Genomic DNA, 14,032 nt, shown 5'->3' on the forward strand with positions numbered 1-14,032 from the left:
TTGACCAGACATCCTAAATAAATCTAGTCCCGTTTGCGACATTTGGCCCATATCCCTCTAAATCCATCCAGATGATTTTTAAATGTTGTGACGGTACAATCGTCTAGGTAAAAACAATGACTGCAGATGCTGGAAACCAGATTCTGGATCAGTGGTGCTGGAAGAGCACAGCAGTTCAGGCAGCACCCGAGGAGCGGGACAATCTTCTGTTTACCCTTTGAAATATTCAGTATTTTAACAAATGTACAGTAACTAGTTGATCAAAAAATTATTAGTGGTTTTAGACAAGTTAAAACTGTATATGGAATGAAAATCTGAGCAGAAAACTTATTAACTATATTATTAATTCAATATAAACATGATATGATCATTGAGGATGTTATCAATTATATTACAACTGAATATTTTTCTGTAATAAATTATCATCCAATTCTTGCAATATGTAACACCATAGAGCTGAAGGTTTCTTTTTAATTTTGATGGTTTACTCTGTTTGTTGTACTTTGTATACAAATAATGATTACATCCATGAATAGAAATTAATTTTGACTGTTAGCTGTTTACTTGCTGACAAGTAATGCATAGTATAACTAGTATTCCTCCACCTGCATGAATAAATGTTATTCGTGAAATCCCCCCCAAATAAACAACAGAAATTTATGTACAAAGACATTATAAAAATCATTCTCCACATGAACAATTCAGTTGTACAAAAATGAAAATGACATCCATTACGTTTTTCTAATATTTACTAAATTATGATTAAAATCCCTGTAAAGATATTATACAGTGCCTACCAGTTTTGTTATTTTCTGTGGAACCTGAATATCTTGAAGGCTCAAATCTTCCCAAACTCGGTAAATACCATCGAATATTTTCTTAGACCTGTCATTAAAATATATTACATTTAACCTATATATGTTATGATCTATATGTACTAGTTAATAGCATAACTTGAAAGGCTAACAGTGTTTCCATTTCAGAAGTCCTTACATTGTAAAATGTTGTTTAGTACATTACAAAACAGTGCTGAGAATAGCTACTCTACTAATAAAGGAACTGTTGCTCTTAGAAAATTTAACTGAGAGCATAGTATATAGACAACAGCATTATGAATTAAATTCAAAATGAAAACTATCACAACTGAGCCTACTAATTGTTCTTTATACATAATTTCAGGACACAGAATCAAAGCATTTGCCCAACCTGTCTGTGCTGGCATTTATTCTCCACATAAGTCTCCTACTAATTTATCATATATTGGCCTTTCAGTAAACCTTTTCGTTCCCTTTTCTCTCATGCATTTGCCTTTTTTCCTTTTGAAAATATCAAATATATTAGTTTCAATCCTTTCCTTTCATAGTATACACCACCTCGCACTGTTGAGGAAAGAAATGCCTCATTTCCCTTAAAGGTTTAATGTCAAACATTGCTGTACACAAACCTTTTAAGGATATAAGGATCAAAGGGAAAGAAGCTATCAAGAGGATTTGTGCAAATCTGGATCAAGTGGCCTCCAGTGCTGCTTTTAACAACAGGTATAAGTTGACGGTTGTTTTGTTCAATAACTGTGTAGCAAAAAGCTAATTGATATTTCCTGCAAAATAGAAAAAAATTTCAAGTTTATTACCAGACAGAGATCATAAGCTTTTCAACAATGACATTGATCATATTTTAGATATTAAAGACATCAAAGGGTCAGAGACAAAGCAGAAATATGGCACTGAGATAGAGGATCAGCCACAATCCTACTGAATGGCAGAGAAGACTCCACGGTCTAAATAGCGTAATCCTGCTCCAAGTTTCTTTAACTTTGTTTATCTGCCTTTACAAACATTTTCGTTGTTGTTTGGTATTTGTCAGATTGTAAAAATCAAACTGTTGCCTTGAGATATTTAGTTATTAAAGCATTCATTCTGCACTCATCAAATTCCTCAAATTTTCTTCATTGAACAGTAAAGCTTTAGATTTTACAACAGAAAAAACAAATTTTCAGCAATGCATCTTTTACATAACACTTTAAACCAAACCATTTCTAGATGTGTTCTCCTCTTCATTAAATGCATACTGAACATCATATAAACATTTTAAAGGTAATTATAATTTTGCTGTTATACATTTTAAAGATCTACATTTATCTAGAAAATGGTTTGGAGTTTTATATACAGATGTCTTCAATGCTTCTGTCACAACTTTCAGAACTCTTCTGGAATGTAGCATGAATACTTCAGTACATTTCATAATTCAAATCAATCAAATATAATATGCAATGTCAAAGTCAGTGTGTTTATGCTCAAGATTATTGGATTATCAACTTCTAATAGTACTCACCTAGTAATAGCTGCAAATAAGTTGACAACAGAAGGTAAACAGACCTTTAGAGGATTCAGCTGGCACATCACTATACGTTCAAAATTTAGATTCTGTAAATATGTTAAACCTGTACACCAAGACAAATGATATAACAATAAGTTCCTGCTTTTTTGTTTGAAAACTCTTTTAACATTCACTGTACAATACTGAAAATATACTATACCAATTTAAAAAGCCTTCAATGGAAACTAAAGTAAAAGGGAAATCCCTAAGTATTATACTTGTCAAATTTAAAGTTATTATACAGTCACACAGCACAGAAACAGATCCTTCAGTCCAACCAATTCCTGCCAACCATAATCCCAAACTAAACTAGTACCACTTCTGCCTATGCTTGGCCCATAACCCTCCAAATGTTTCTTATTCATGTACTTATCTAAATAACATTGTAACTGTTCATCACTCCCTCTGGAAGTTCATTCTAGACACAAACCACCCTCTGTAAAAAAAACTGCTCCTCGTGTCCTTTTTAAATATTTCTCCTCTCACCTTAGAAATATGGCCCCTAGTATTGAAATTCCTACCACAGGGAAAAGACACCTGCCATTCACCTTACCTATCCCTTCATGATTTTAAAAATCTCTAAGGTCACCCCTCAACCTCCTCTGTTCCAGTGTAAAGACTCCCAGCCTATCCAGCCTCACCCTATAACTCAAAACTTCCATTCCTGGCGATATCCTGGGAAGTCTTTTCTGAACCCTCTACAGCTTGATTACATCTTTCCTATAATCACACAAACTCAGAAGCAAGTAAGGCATTCAACCTCTTGGGCCTGCTCCATCATCTAGATCAGTGCTGACCATTGATCTCAATGCCATATTTCCACACAATCCCCATACTCCTTCATATCATTAGTATCTAGAAATCTATCAATCTCTGTCCTGAACTTAGAGTCACACAGGTTACAACGTGGAAACAGCACCTTCGGTTCAACTCAACCATGCCAACCAGATATCCTAGATAAATCTAGTTTCATTTGCCAACATATCAATCTAAACCCTTCCTATCCATACACCCATCCAGGTATCTTTTAAATGCTGTAATTGTACTAGCCTTCACCATTTCCCCAGGCAGTTCATTCCATACACCCATCACCTTCTGCTTGAAAAAGTTGCCCCTTAGGTCTCTTTTAAACCTTTCCCCCTCACCTTAAACCAATGCCCTCTAATTTTTGACACCCCCACCCCAGGGAAAATACCTAATCTATTTACCCTATCCAGGCACCTCATGATTTCATAGACCTCTATAAGGTCACTCCTCAGCCTCTGATATTCCAGGGAAAATAGCCCCAGCCTATTTAGCCTCTCCCTATACCCCAAACCCTCCAACCCTGGCAACAACCTTGTAAATCTTTTCTGAATCCTTTCAAATTTCACAAAAGTCTTCCTTTAGCAGGAAGACCTGAATTGTATACAGTTTTCCAAAAATGGCCTCAACAATGTTCTGTACAGCCTCCCAACTCCTGTACTCAATGCACTGATCAATAAATGAAAGCATACCAAACACCTTCTTCACTATCCTATCTACCTGCGACTCCACTTTCAAGAAACTATGAATCAGCATTCCAAGGTCTCTTTGTTCAGCAATACTTCTCAGGACCTGACCATTAAGTTTTGCCCTGATTTCCCTTTGCAAAATGCACCACCTCACATTTATTTAAAGTAAATTCCATCTGCCACTCGTGGGCCATTGGCCCATCTGATCAAGATTCCTTTGTACTCCGAAGTAACCTTCTTTGCTGTCCACTACCCCTCCAATTTTGGTGTCATCTATAAACTTACTAACCATATCTTCTATGTTTACATCCAAATCGTTTATATAAATGACAAAGAGCACTGATCCTTGTGCCACATGATTGTTGCTTAGTGACTGAACTTAACAGTCATCGCCTCTATCTGCACTGTAGGAATTCTATGACAGAGAATTCCAAAAATTCGTCACCTTGAGTGCAATGTTACCTCAATGACAGCAACTCCCAGGTATGATGAGCTCAATAGGTCTGCTTCAATTTTACCATACATTTGCTGCTCTTTTACGAGGTGATAAGTTATGATTCAGACTGGCATATGTCTAAGTTTACAGTAAGTTATGAACTGTGATGTGAAGAGGAGAACTCTTCATAAATTCACACTGCAACGTGACCAAGATTAACTTGCCATCTAGGAAACTGCGCATACAAATCTGCACATCATCACCATGTGTGTAGCCTGGCTATACTAAAACCACCTCCCCACTCCATTATAATAAAGGTAAATCCTTCATTTTCATTTTGTACAGCTTTGAAAATCTTATTTCAAAATTTCACATTAGTTTCCACTTTAAAAAGGTACCAAATTTAATCCAAGATTTCATTAATCACCTTTTTTCAGATTTCCATCCAGTATTTGTTTATAACGAAATATGAAGATGTAAAGTACAGCTTGGCAGGCAGAGTAGAATGACCCATGCAGAGCTACATCACAGTAAGCTTTCATTCCAGCATCTTGGCTGTCAATGTAGTTGTGTATCCAGGGGACCAGCAGATCCAAACACGTTTTCACAGTGCTAATCAAGGGAATTGAAATCGTTGTTAATTAGTTTATTATCAGAACAGTTTCTGATTTACTTAAAACATAAAAGCAATTTTCACTTCTTAGTGCAATATTAATATTAATTTTGCTTATTCTCTAACACTTGTCCATCATCTCCAATTGTTCGATGACATTTGCATGATTGGGCATTGCTGCAGAATGGCATCTGGGTTAGAAAGCAACAGAATCAAGACACATTGCAAAAGAAACCTAAAGAAAGTGAAATATTAGATGAATACAAGTTATCTACATGATGAATAATAAATGGTCAACACTTATTGCCCTCTCTAATTGCCCTCGAGAAGGTGGTGGTGAGCTGTCTTCTTGAACTGTTGCAGTCCTTGAGGTATAAGTACATCCAACAGTAGCTGTCCAAGTTTTCGACCCGGTGACTGAAAATACAGTGATATATTGTGCATCTTTAAAGCAATAAGTCATCTTGCAACATATATTACCCAGGTGTCTGGAATCCACATCAATTATAAGTACATAGCACTACATGCAGTAGATTCCATGTAGTAATCATGTATGAAAGACCATGTAAGTGGGCAGCACGATGGCACAGTGGATAGCATTACTGCCTCACAGTGCCAGAGACCCGGGTTCAATTCCTGCCTCAGGCAACTGTCTATGTGGAGTTTGCACATTGTCCCTGTGCCTGCGTGGGTTTCCTCCCACATTCCAAAAATGTGCAGGTTAGGTGAATTGGCCATGCTAAATTGCCCATAGTGTTAGGTGAAAGAGTAAATGTAGGGGAATGGGTCTGGGTGCTCTTCGGAGGGTCGGTGTGGACTTGGTGGGCCAAAGGGCCTGTTTCCACACTGTAAGTAATCTAAATCTAAAGTAATCTAAATCTAATGTTACAGCCGTCATAAATATGAAAAAAACTTTGCAGTCACTCATTATAGAACTTATCATTTTAAAAACTAGAAATAACGTGCACTATTTAAAATTTGTCAAGTTATAATATCAAGCAACAGTCACTTACACCACAGGAATATATGTTGCTCTTGCCAGAAAACTTCCAATGTAGCCTGCAGCTGCTTGTCTTATTACTGCAGGATTATTTGGATTCTGCATCATCTTCCAAAGGTGTTCAAGGAAAGCTTCTGCCAATCCCTTAAAAATAACAGTCAGAAAATTAAGCATTTTACTCCTCAGGCCCATGTTCCAATTTCATTCATTCTACATTTGCTCTTTTTAAAACTGGTATTTGTAGACCTACTGCAATAAGGACACGCATTGATCTGCAGAGTGCATTTGAAAGTTGATGAATTACATTTCCAAAGATAGACTGATATCCTGAACTTTCACAGAACCCATTAGGGAAACATTTCTGCTTGGAAGCTTTGCTGTAAGGGATTAATTTTCTTCTGGGGGAGAAACAGGATAAGTAGGATTTATAATGATGTAGTCTGTACAAACTCCATTTTAAATACCAAGATGCATAGGTCAAATTGCCAATGGAAGATTCTTCTTGTTAAAAACAAAAGTGCATTTTAGTTGAGGGTTGATCATCAAATTGCTGTGCTCAAAATACATGCTAGTTTAAAAAATTAATTATTGCTAGTTGCTTATTGTAAATTGCGAGGAATTCACATTAGCTACCATTATACATGGATGACAGCACATCCAGTAGGACATTCAAAGTATGAACAGAAGTGGATAAAGATAACTCATACGACTGACATTCTGGAGCAGAGTGCAAAAACCCATTCTTTGTCGGCTTTTTTGATGGACAGCAATTTCAAGCATAGTTTTAAATAGAACTTCAAAGGATATATACATGTTGGTGGAGTGATCAAGGGGTGGTAGATGAAGTTCAATGCAGAAAACCGTGAGCAATGTGTTTTGGTTCAAAGAACATGGCCAGATAATATAAAACAAGAGTACACATCTAAAGGGAGATCAGGAACAGAAGAACATGGGTGATTATGTGTACAGATCATTGGAGGTGACAGGGCAGGTGGAAAGAGAAGTTAACAAAATACACAGTATCTTGGGCTATATTAAGAGAGGCACAGAGAACAAGAGCAAGGTGGTAATGCTGAATGTTCCTATAACACTTATTAGTCCTCAGATGGAGTACTGAGTACAGTTCTGGGTGCTACATTATAGGAAAGATGTGAATGCATTGGCGAATGTGTAGAAGAGATTTACAAGACTGCTTCAGGGATGACAAACTTCAGTTATGAGGACAGACTGGAGAGTTGGGACTGTTCTCTTTGAAGAGGAGGCTGGATTTAGTAGATAATGAGAAACTGGTCCCACTCATAAAGAATCAAGAACAAAAGAGCACAGTTTAAAGTGCTTTACAAAAGAAGTAAATGTGACATGAGTAAATAGTTTTTCACACAACAAGTGGCCTGTCTCTGGAATGCACTGCTTGGAGAGTGGTGAAGACATTTTCAATTGAGGCATTCAAGAGGGCATTCAATGATTACTTAAATAGAAATAAAAAGTGCAACAGTAAGGAAAAAATGCAGGAGCATGGCTTCAAGTTAGGATGCTTTCTTGGTGAGACACAATGGGCCAAATAGTCACTTTTTTGCCATAACAATTTTGAGATTCTGTGAAAATAGACTGCATGGCCTCAGTTTACCAGTTACAGAAAGAAACTTCAACAACTGTTTCAAAAGATATTCCAAAATTAGCCCACTTGATAACTGAATTTTACAACGCATGTAAAACGATTAGAACTGTGGAGCACTATTTACAATTATTAAAGAAATATGTTTTTGGTTCATAGCTGAAATCAGAATCTGCTATGCTGTGTGCTCAACAGCTTCCTGCAGATTAGGGTGCACAACAGCATATGGTACATCGGTTAGCCTGGGGTCTCACTACTTATATCAAGACACAAAGTAGAAAATTAAACACTGCAGGATCTATTTCATCCCTTAACTAAACAACTGGCAATTATTTGTTTTGAATTATTTTGTTTTAAAAATTGTCAACCCAAGAAGTAATCTGCACTCACCAACTTGAAGCTGCAGATATAGAACATGAAATACTGGACATGACATGAAGCATGAGTGGGTAGGACCAGTTTATCAAATACTACTATTAAGTCTCGGTACAATTCTTTTGTCCTGGTCAACACCAATTCGCCTGCAATAAGAGAAACGAAGTAAATAAATTAAATATTGCAAATGTATACATATCAACATGGAAACATCATGTTACTATTTAAATGAGTTATATTTAAACATTTTGAACAATTTTGAGGTATTTTGCTGCCATAGGTGTCACACTGAGACTTGGTGATTTGAGGACAAAGTGACTAATCATATAAAAGTGGTTTTAGTTTATACAGCACTAAAAATAAACTGTTTATTTTCTTCAGTGTAGATCCTGGGTGTCCTTAAATTCAAAGAGTGATCTTGTACTTAAAAAGACTGGAGACTGATCTGGAACCCTCCTCAAATGAACACAGGGAAATCTAAAGTCACCAGTAAAACAGAGACATAGTTAATTTCTTTATTATATCTTTCCATACAGACGGATATTAAGTTGCAAAATACAGCTAATTCATAGGTACAGGAGTACGGCATTCAGCCCAATGGACCTTCCTCAGTCATGAAATGCCATCATGGTGGGTCAAGCATTTCAATGCCTTTAATCCACCCCGTCCAAGTAATTCTCTATGCCACTGGTAATCAAAAATCTATCAATCTCTATGTCAAACAGGCCTCTGTGAATTCCAAAGATTCACAGTTCTGAGTAAAAAAAATTCTCATCTCAGACCGAAGTAGCATTCCCCAATTTTTGAAACTGTAACTCCTGATAGTAATCTTCCCCAACCAGGGAAAGTCACAGGATCCCTAGTGTGGAAGTAGGCCATTCAGCCCACCAAGTCCACACCAACCCTCTGAACAGCATTCCACCCACCACCTTATCCCTGTAACCATGCATTTCTCATGGTTATCCACCGCATCTGCACATCCCCAGACACTATGAGACAATTTAACATGGCCAATCTACTTAACCCTGTATATCTTTGGACTGTGGGAAGAAACCAGAGTACCTGTAGGAAACCTGTGAAAACAGTCACCCAAGGCTGGATTTGAACCTGGGTCCCTGATGCTATGAAGCAACAATGTTAACCACTGAGTCACCATCTTACCTGCATAAATACTCCAAGTGGTGGACTTCAATGTCCATCACCAGGTGGAGCACCACTACTGACTGACTAGTTGGCATCTGAAGGACATTGCTACTAGAATGGGTATATAGCAGACAGTGAGGCAACCAATGAGAGGGAAAATGTACTTAACCTAAACCTAACTCATCTACCTGATGTAAATGCACATGTCCAAGTCAGCACCAGTCATTGTGGAGAAAAAGTCCTGCCTTCAAAATGAGCATATCAACTATTGCATCGTATGACAATATCATGCTAAATAGGATAGATTTTGAACAGATCTAGCAACTCTAAACTGCATCCATGAAGCAGTGCTGAAATCAGCTGCAGAAGAACATACTCAGCCAAAATCTATAATTTAATGAGCTGGCATGTCCCCCACATTATCACTGCCATCAAGCTGGGGGACCATTCCTGATTTAATTCAGAGAATCAGTGGGCACGCTAGAAATAGCACCAGGCATACCTAAAATGAGGTGTCAATCTGGTCATTATAACATAGGACTATTAGCATGCCAAGCTGTGGAAGCAGCACGTGATAAGTAGAATTCAGTGATCCCACAACCATTATGTCAAATCTAAATTCTGTGACTGTGCTACATGAGGAAGTAATGGCCTAGTGATATTATCACTGGACTGTTAAGCCAGAGAACCAGGTAATGTTTTAGGCACCCAGGTTCAAATCCTGCCATGGCTAATGGTGGAATTTGAATCCAATACAAAATCTGGAATTAAGAATCTAATGATGACCGTGAATCATTGCCAACTGTGAGAAAAACCCGTCTGGTTCACTAATTCCCTTTAAGACATTCTTACCTGGTATGGCCTACATGTAGCTAAAAACAACGACTAGCCTACATGTGACTCCAGACCCATAGCAATGTGGTTGACGCTTAACTTCTCTCTGGACATTTAGGGATGGGCAATAAATGCTGCCTAACCAGAGAAACCCACATCCTGTGAATGAATATTTTTTTTAAATCCAGTCAGGAATGTGCACATTTAAACAACTAACAAGAGTTGGAGGAAAAGGAGGTTCCACAAATATTACCATCCTCAACAATAGGGGAGACCAGCACACCAGTGCAAAAGGTAAGGCTGTGATCTTGGTCTTCCCATCAGGACAAATGCCAGTCTTCAACCAATTCAGTTAACTCCATGTGAAGACACCAGATACTGTAAAGGCTGTGGGAAATTAGAAGATTTCAGCATTATTACTGAAGACTTGGGCTGGCACACACTGTTCCAGTACAGCTATAACAATGGCATCTACCCAAAAATACAAAGTTGCTCAGGTATGTCCTGATGGTAGGTGTCTTGAAAGTGCTATCAAGCAGCACTTGATTAATAGTAAACTGCTCAAGGATACTCAATCTAGGCTAAAACCCCTCAGCTGCTGACATTGTTGACATCTTTATAGCCTACGTTCAAACATGGACAAAAGAACTGATCTCCAAAAGTGATATGTGAGTGACTGCAATTGACATTAATAAAGAGTTTGATCGAGTTCTGCTAGCAAGAAGCCCTAGCAAAACTAGAGAGTCAATTGGAAATAAAGACAATGCTCACTCTAATTTTTCTTTTAGCTGCAACTTCTGGAATCAGAGTTCAGTGCCGCGATCGGTATGCTGACGCCAATTGTCATGCTGATGGTGATTATCATGCACGGAACCTTGGAGTGGCTGTGTGCACAGCTTAGACAGAATATTGTTCAGGGGAAAAGTCTCCACTGTTTACAGTCATACCAACTACAAAAGGAAGATGCGTGCTGTTGTTGGAGGTCATTCATCTCAGTCCTGGGACATCACTGTATAAATTCCTCAGGGTAGTTTCCTAGGTCCAAAAGTCATCAGTGATCTACCTCCTACCATAAGGTCAGAAGTTAGGACGTTTGCTGATGATTGCACAATACTCAGGCATAGTGCTCAGTGGTTAGCACTACTGCCACACAGTACAGGGACCCAAGTTCGATTCTAGCCTCAGGCAATTGTCTGTGTGGAGTTTGCACACTCTCCCCATGTCTGCGTGGGTTTCCTCCAGGTACTCTGGTTTTCTCCGACAGTCCACAGATGTACAGACTATTGGATTATCCTTGCGGAGTGCGGGGTTACAGGAATAGGATATGGGGGTGGGTCTGGGTGTGATGTCCTTCAGACGGGTGGTGTGGACTCAATGGGCCAAATGGCCTGTTGCTATACTGTAGGGATTCTATAATTTGCGACTCCACAAATACAGAAGCAAGACCTGCCAACATCCAGGCCTGGGCTGATAACTGCAAAGTAACATTTGCACCTCAAATGCCAGGCAATCTCTAAGAAGACAGAATCTAACCATCATCTCTTGACATTCAATAGCATTGCCTTATACAGAATCCCCTCTATCAATATGGGAGGCGTTAGCACTGATCAGAAACTGAACTGAAACAGCTATATAAATACTGTGGTAAAAACAATGACTGCAGATACTGGAAACCAGATTCTGGATTAATGGTGCTGGAAGAGCACAGCAGTTCAGGCAGCATCCGAGGAGCAGTAAAATCGACGTTTCAGGCAAAAGCCCTTCATCAGAAATAAAGGCAGAGAGCCTGAAGGGTGGAGAGATAAGCTAGAGGAGGGTGGGGGTGGGAGAAAGTAGCAGAGAGTACAATGGGTGAGTGGGGGAGGGGATGAAGGTGATAGGTCAGGGAGAAGGGTGGAGTGGATAGGTGGAAAAGAAGATAGGCAGATAGGACAAGTCATGGGGACAGTGGAAGTTTGGAACTAGGGTGAGGTGGGGGAAGGGGAAATGAGGAAACTGTCGAAGTCCACATTAATGCCCTGGGGTTGAAGTGTTCCGAGGCGGAAGATAAGGCGTTCTTCCTCCAGGCATCTGGTGGTGAGGGAGCGGCGGTGAAGGAGGCCCAGGACCGCCATGTCCTCGGCAGAGTGGAAGGGGGAGTTGAAACGTTGGGCCACAGGGCGGTGTGGTTGATTGGTGTGGGTGTCCAGGAGATGTTCCCTAAAGTGCTCTGCTAGGAGGCGTCCAGTCTCCCCAATGTAGAGGAGACCGCATCGGGAGCAATGGATGCAATATATGATATTAGTGGATGTGCTGGTAAAACTTTGATGGATGTGGAAGGCTCCTTTAGGGCCTTGGATAGAGGTGAGGGAGGAGGTGTGGGCGCAGGTTTTGCAATTCCTGCGGTGGCAGGGGAAGGTGCCGGGATGAGAGGGTGGGTTGTAGGGGGGGCGTGGACCTGACCAGGTAGTCACGGAGGGAATGGTCTTTGCAGAAGGCGGAAAGGGGTGGGAAGGGAAATATATCCATGATGGTGGGGTCTGTTTGGAGGTGGTGGAAATGTCGGCGGATGATTTGGTTTATGTGAAGGTTGGTAGGGTGGAAGGTGAGCACCAGGGGCGTTCTGTCCTTGTTATGGTTGGAGGGGTGATGTGCGGGATGTGGACGAGATGCGTTGGAGGGCATCTTTAACCATGTGGGAAGGGAAATTGCGGTCTCTAAAGGAGGAGGCCATCTGGTGTGTTCTGTGGTGGAACTGGTCCTCCTGGGAGCAGATACGGCGGAGGCGGAGGAATTGGGAATACGAGATGGCATTTTTGCAAGAGGTAGGGTGGGAAGAGGTGTAATCCAGGTATCTGTAGGAGTCGGTGGGTTTGTAAAAAATGTCAGTGTCAAGTCGGTCGTCATTAATGGAGATGGAGAGGTCCAAGAAGGGGAGGGAGGTGTCAGAGATGGTCCAGGTAAATTTAAGGTCAGGGTGGAATGTGTTGGTGAAGTTGATGAATTGCTCAACCTCCTCGCGGAAGCACGAGGTGGCGCCAATGCAGTCATCAATGTAGCAGAGGAAGTGGTGGGGAGTGGTGCCGGTGTAATTATGGAAGATCGACTGTTCTACGTAGCCAACAAAGAGACAGGCATAGCTGGGGCGCATACGTGTGCCCATGGCTACCCCTTTGGTCTGGAGGAATTGGGAAGATTCGAAGGAGAAACTGTTAAGGGTGAGGGCCAGTTCGGCCAAACGAGAGTGTCGGTGGAAGGGTACTGTTGGGGATGTCGGGAGAGGAAAAAACGGAGGGCCTGGAGGCCTTGGTCATGGTGGATGGAGGTGTAGAGGGATTGGATATATAAATACTGTGGCTACAAGAACAGGTCAAGAGGCGAGGTATACTGCAGCAAGTAACTCCCCAATGCTTGTCCATCATCTACGAGGTGTAAGTCAGGAGTGTGATAAAATATTCTCTAACTGCCTGAATGAGTGCGGCTCCACCAACATTTAAAGACAAAGCTATCTGTTTGATTGGCACACCATCCAACACTAACACACAGTGGAGGAGTATATACCAGCTACAAGATACACTACAGTAACTCACTAGTGCTCCTTTAACAGCACCTTCCAAACTTGCAAACTCTACTGTTTTGAATGATAAGGGTAGCAAATATTTGAGAACAGCACAAGCTATAATTTCCCCTCTGAACCACAGACAATTCTCACTTGCAACAACATGGCAATTCCTTCACTGTCGTTCAATTAAAATCCTAGAATTCTCTGCCTTAAACACCATGGACTGCTGCAGTTCAAGGTGGTGGCTCACCACCACCTTCTCAAGGACATCCAGTAATGGGCCTTAAATGTTGACATAGTTAAGTCTTGCCAATATCCCATAATAACTGAGTAAAATAATTTTATTACTAAGAAGATACTATGAAATAGCAAATCAGTATTGTTCACACCATTATCATAACAGATGTCCTTTATATAAGCCAGCAAAACAGACATCAGAATGTCCAATCTTTCAGCCACTGGATGAGCCATCTCGTCATTTGGTGGTGACAAACGAATTTTCTGCTTCTCTTCATCCTCATCCTGCACAGACAGAAAACATACGAACAGAAGGCCATAAGAAAAATATGAAGTAGCCGAGAAAATGCACTGTTAACATTCTCACTT

At 40.2% G+C, this 14,032-nt stretch overlaps 1 protein-coding gene across 2 annotated transcripts in view; it reads right to left on the reverse strand.

Moving 5' to 3' along the window:
- The window catches only part of rrn3 (RRN3 homolog, RNA polymerase I transcription factor), a 38,222-nt gene that overhangs the window by 3,450 nt on the left and 20,740 nt on the right, over positions 1 to 14,032 (reverse strand). For both annotated transcript variants that reach the window (XM_043712123.2, XM_043712124.2), the window contains exons 11-17: positions 13,816 to 13,948; positions 7,924 to 8,054; positions 5,932 to 6,062; positions 4,733 to 4,917; positions 2,332 to 2,440; positions 1,445 to 1,597; positions 798 to 885 (exon numbers count right to left, since the gene is read on the reverse strand). In XM_043712123.2, the coding sequence (XP_043568058.1) occupies positions 798 to 885; positions 1,445 to 1,597; positions 2,332 to 2,440; positions 4,733 to 4,917; positions 5,932 to 6,062; positions 7,924 to 8,054; positions 13,816 to 13,948 (930 nt within the window). The remainder of the gene's footprint in view (positions 1 to 797; positions 886 to 1,444; positions 1,598 to 2,331; positions 2,441 to 4,732; positions 4,918 to 5,931; positions 6,063 to 7,923; positions 8,055 to 13,815; positions 13,949 to 14,032) is intronic.

The sequence above is a fragment of the Chiloscyllium plagiosum genome, unplaced genomic scaffold (assembly GCF_037043375.1).
Source record: "Chiloscyllium plagiosum isolate Xiang-an unplaced genomic scaffold, Cpla_swu_hap1 HiC_scaffold_20, whole genome shotgun sequence".
NCBI classification, from domain to species: domain Eukaryota; kingdom Metazoa; phylum Chordata; class Chondrichthyes; order Orectolobiformes; family Hemiscylliidae; genus Chiloscyllium; species Chiloscyllium plagiosum.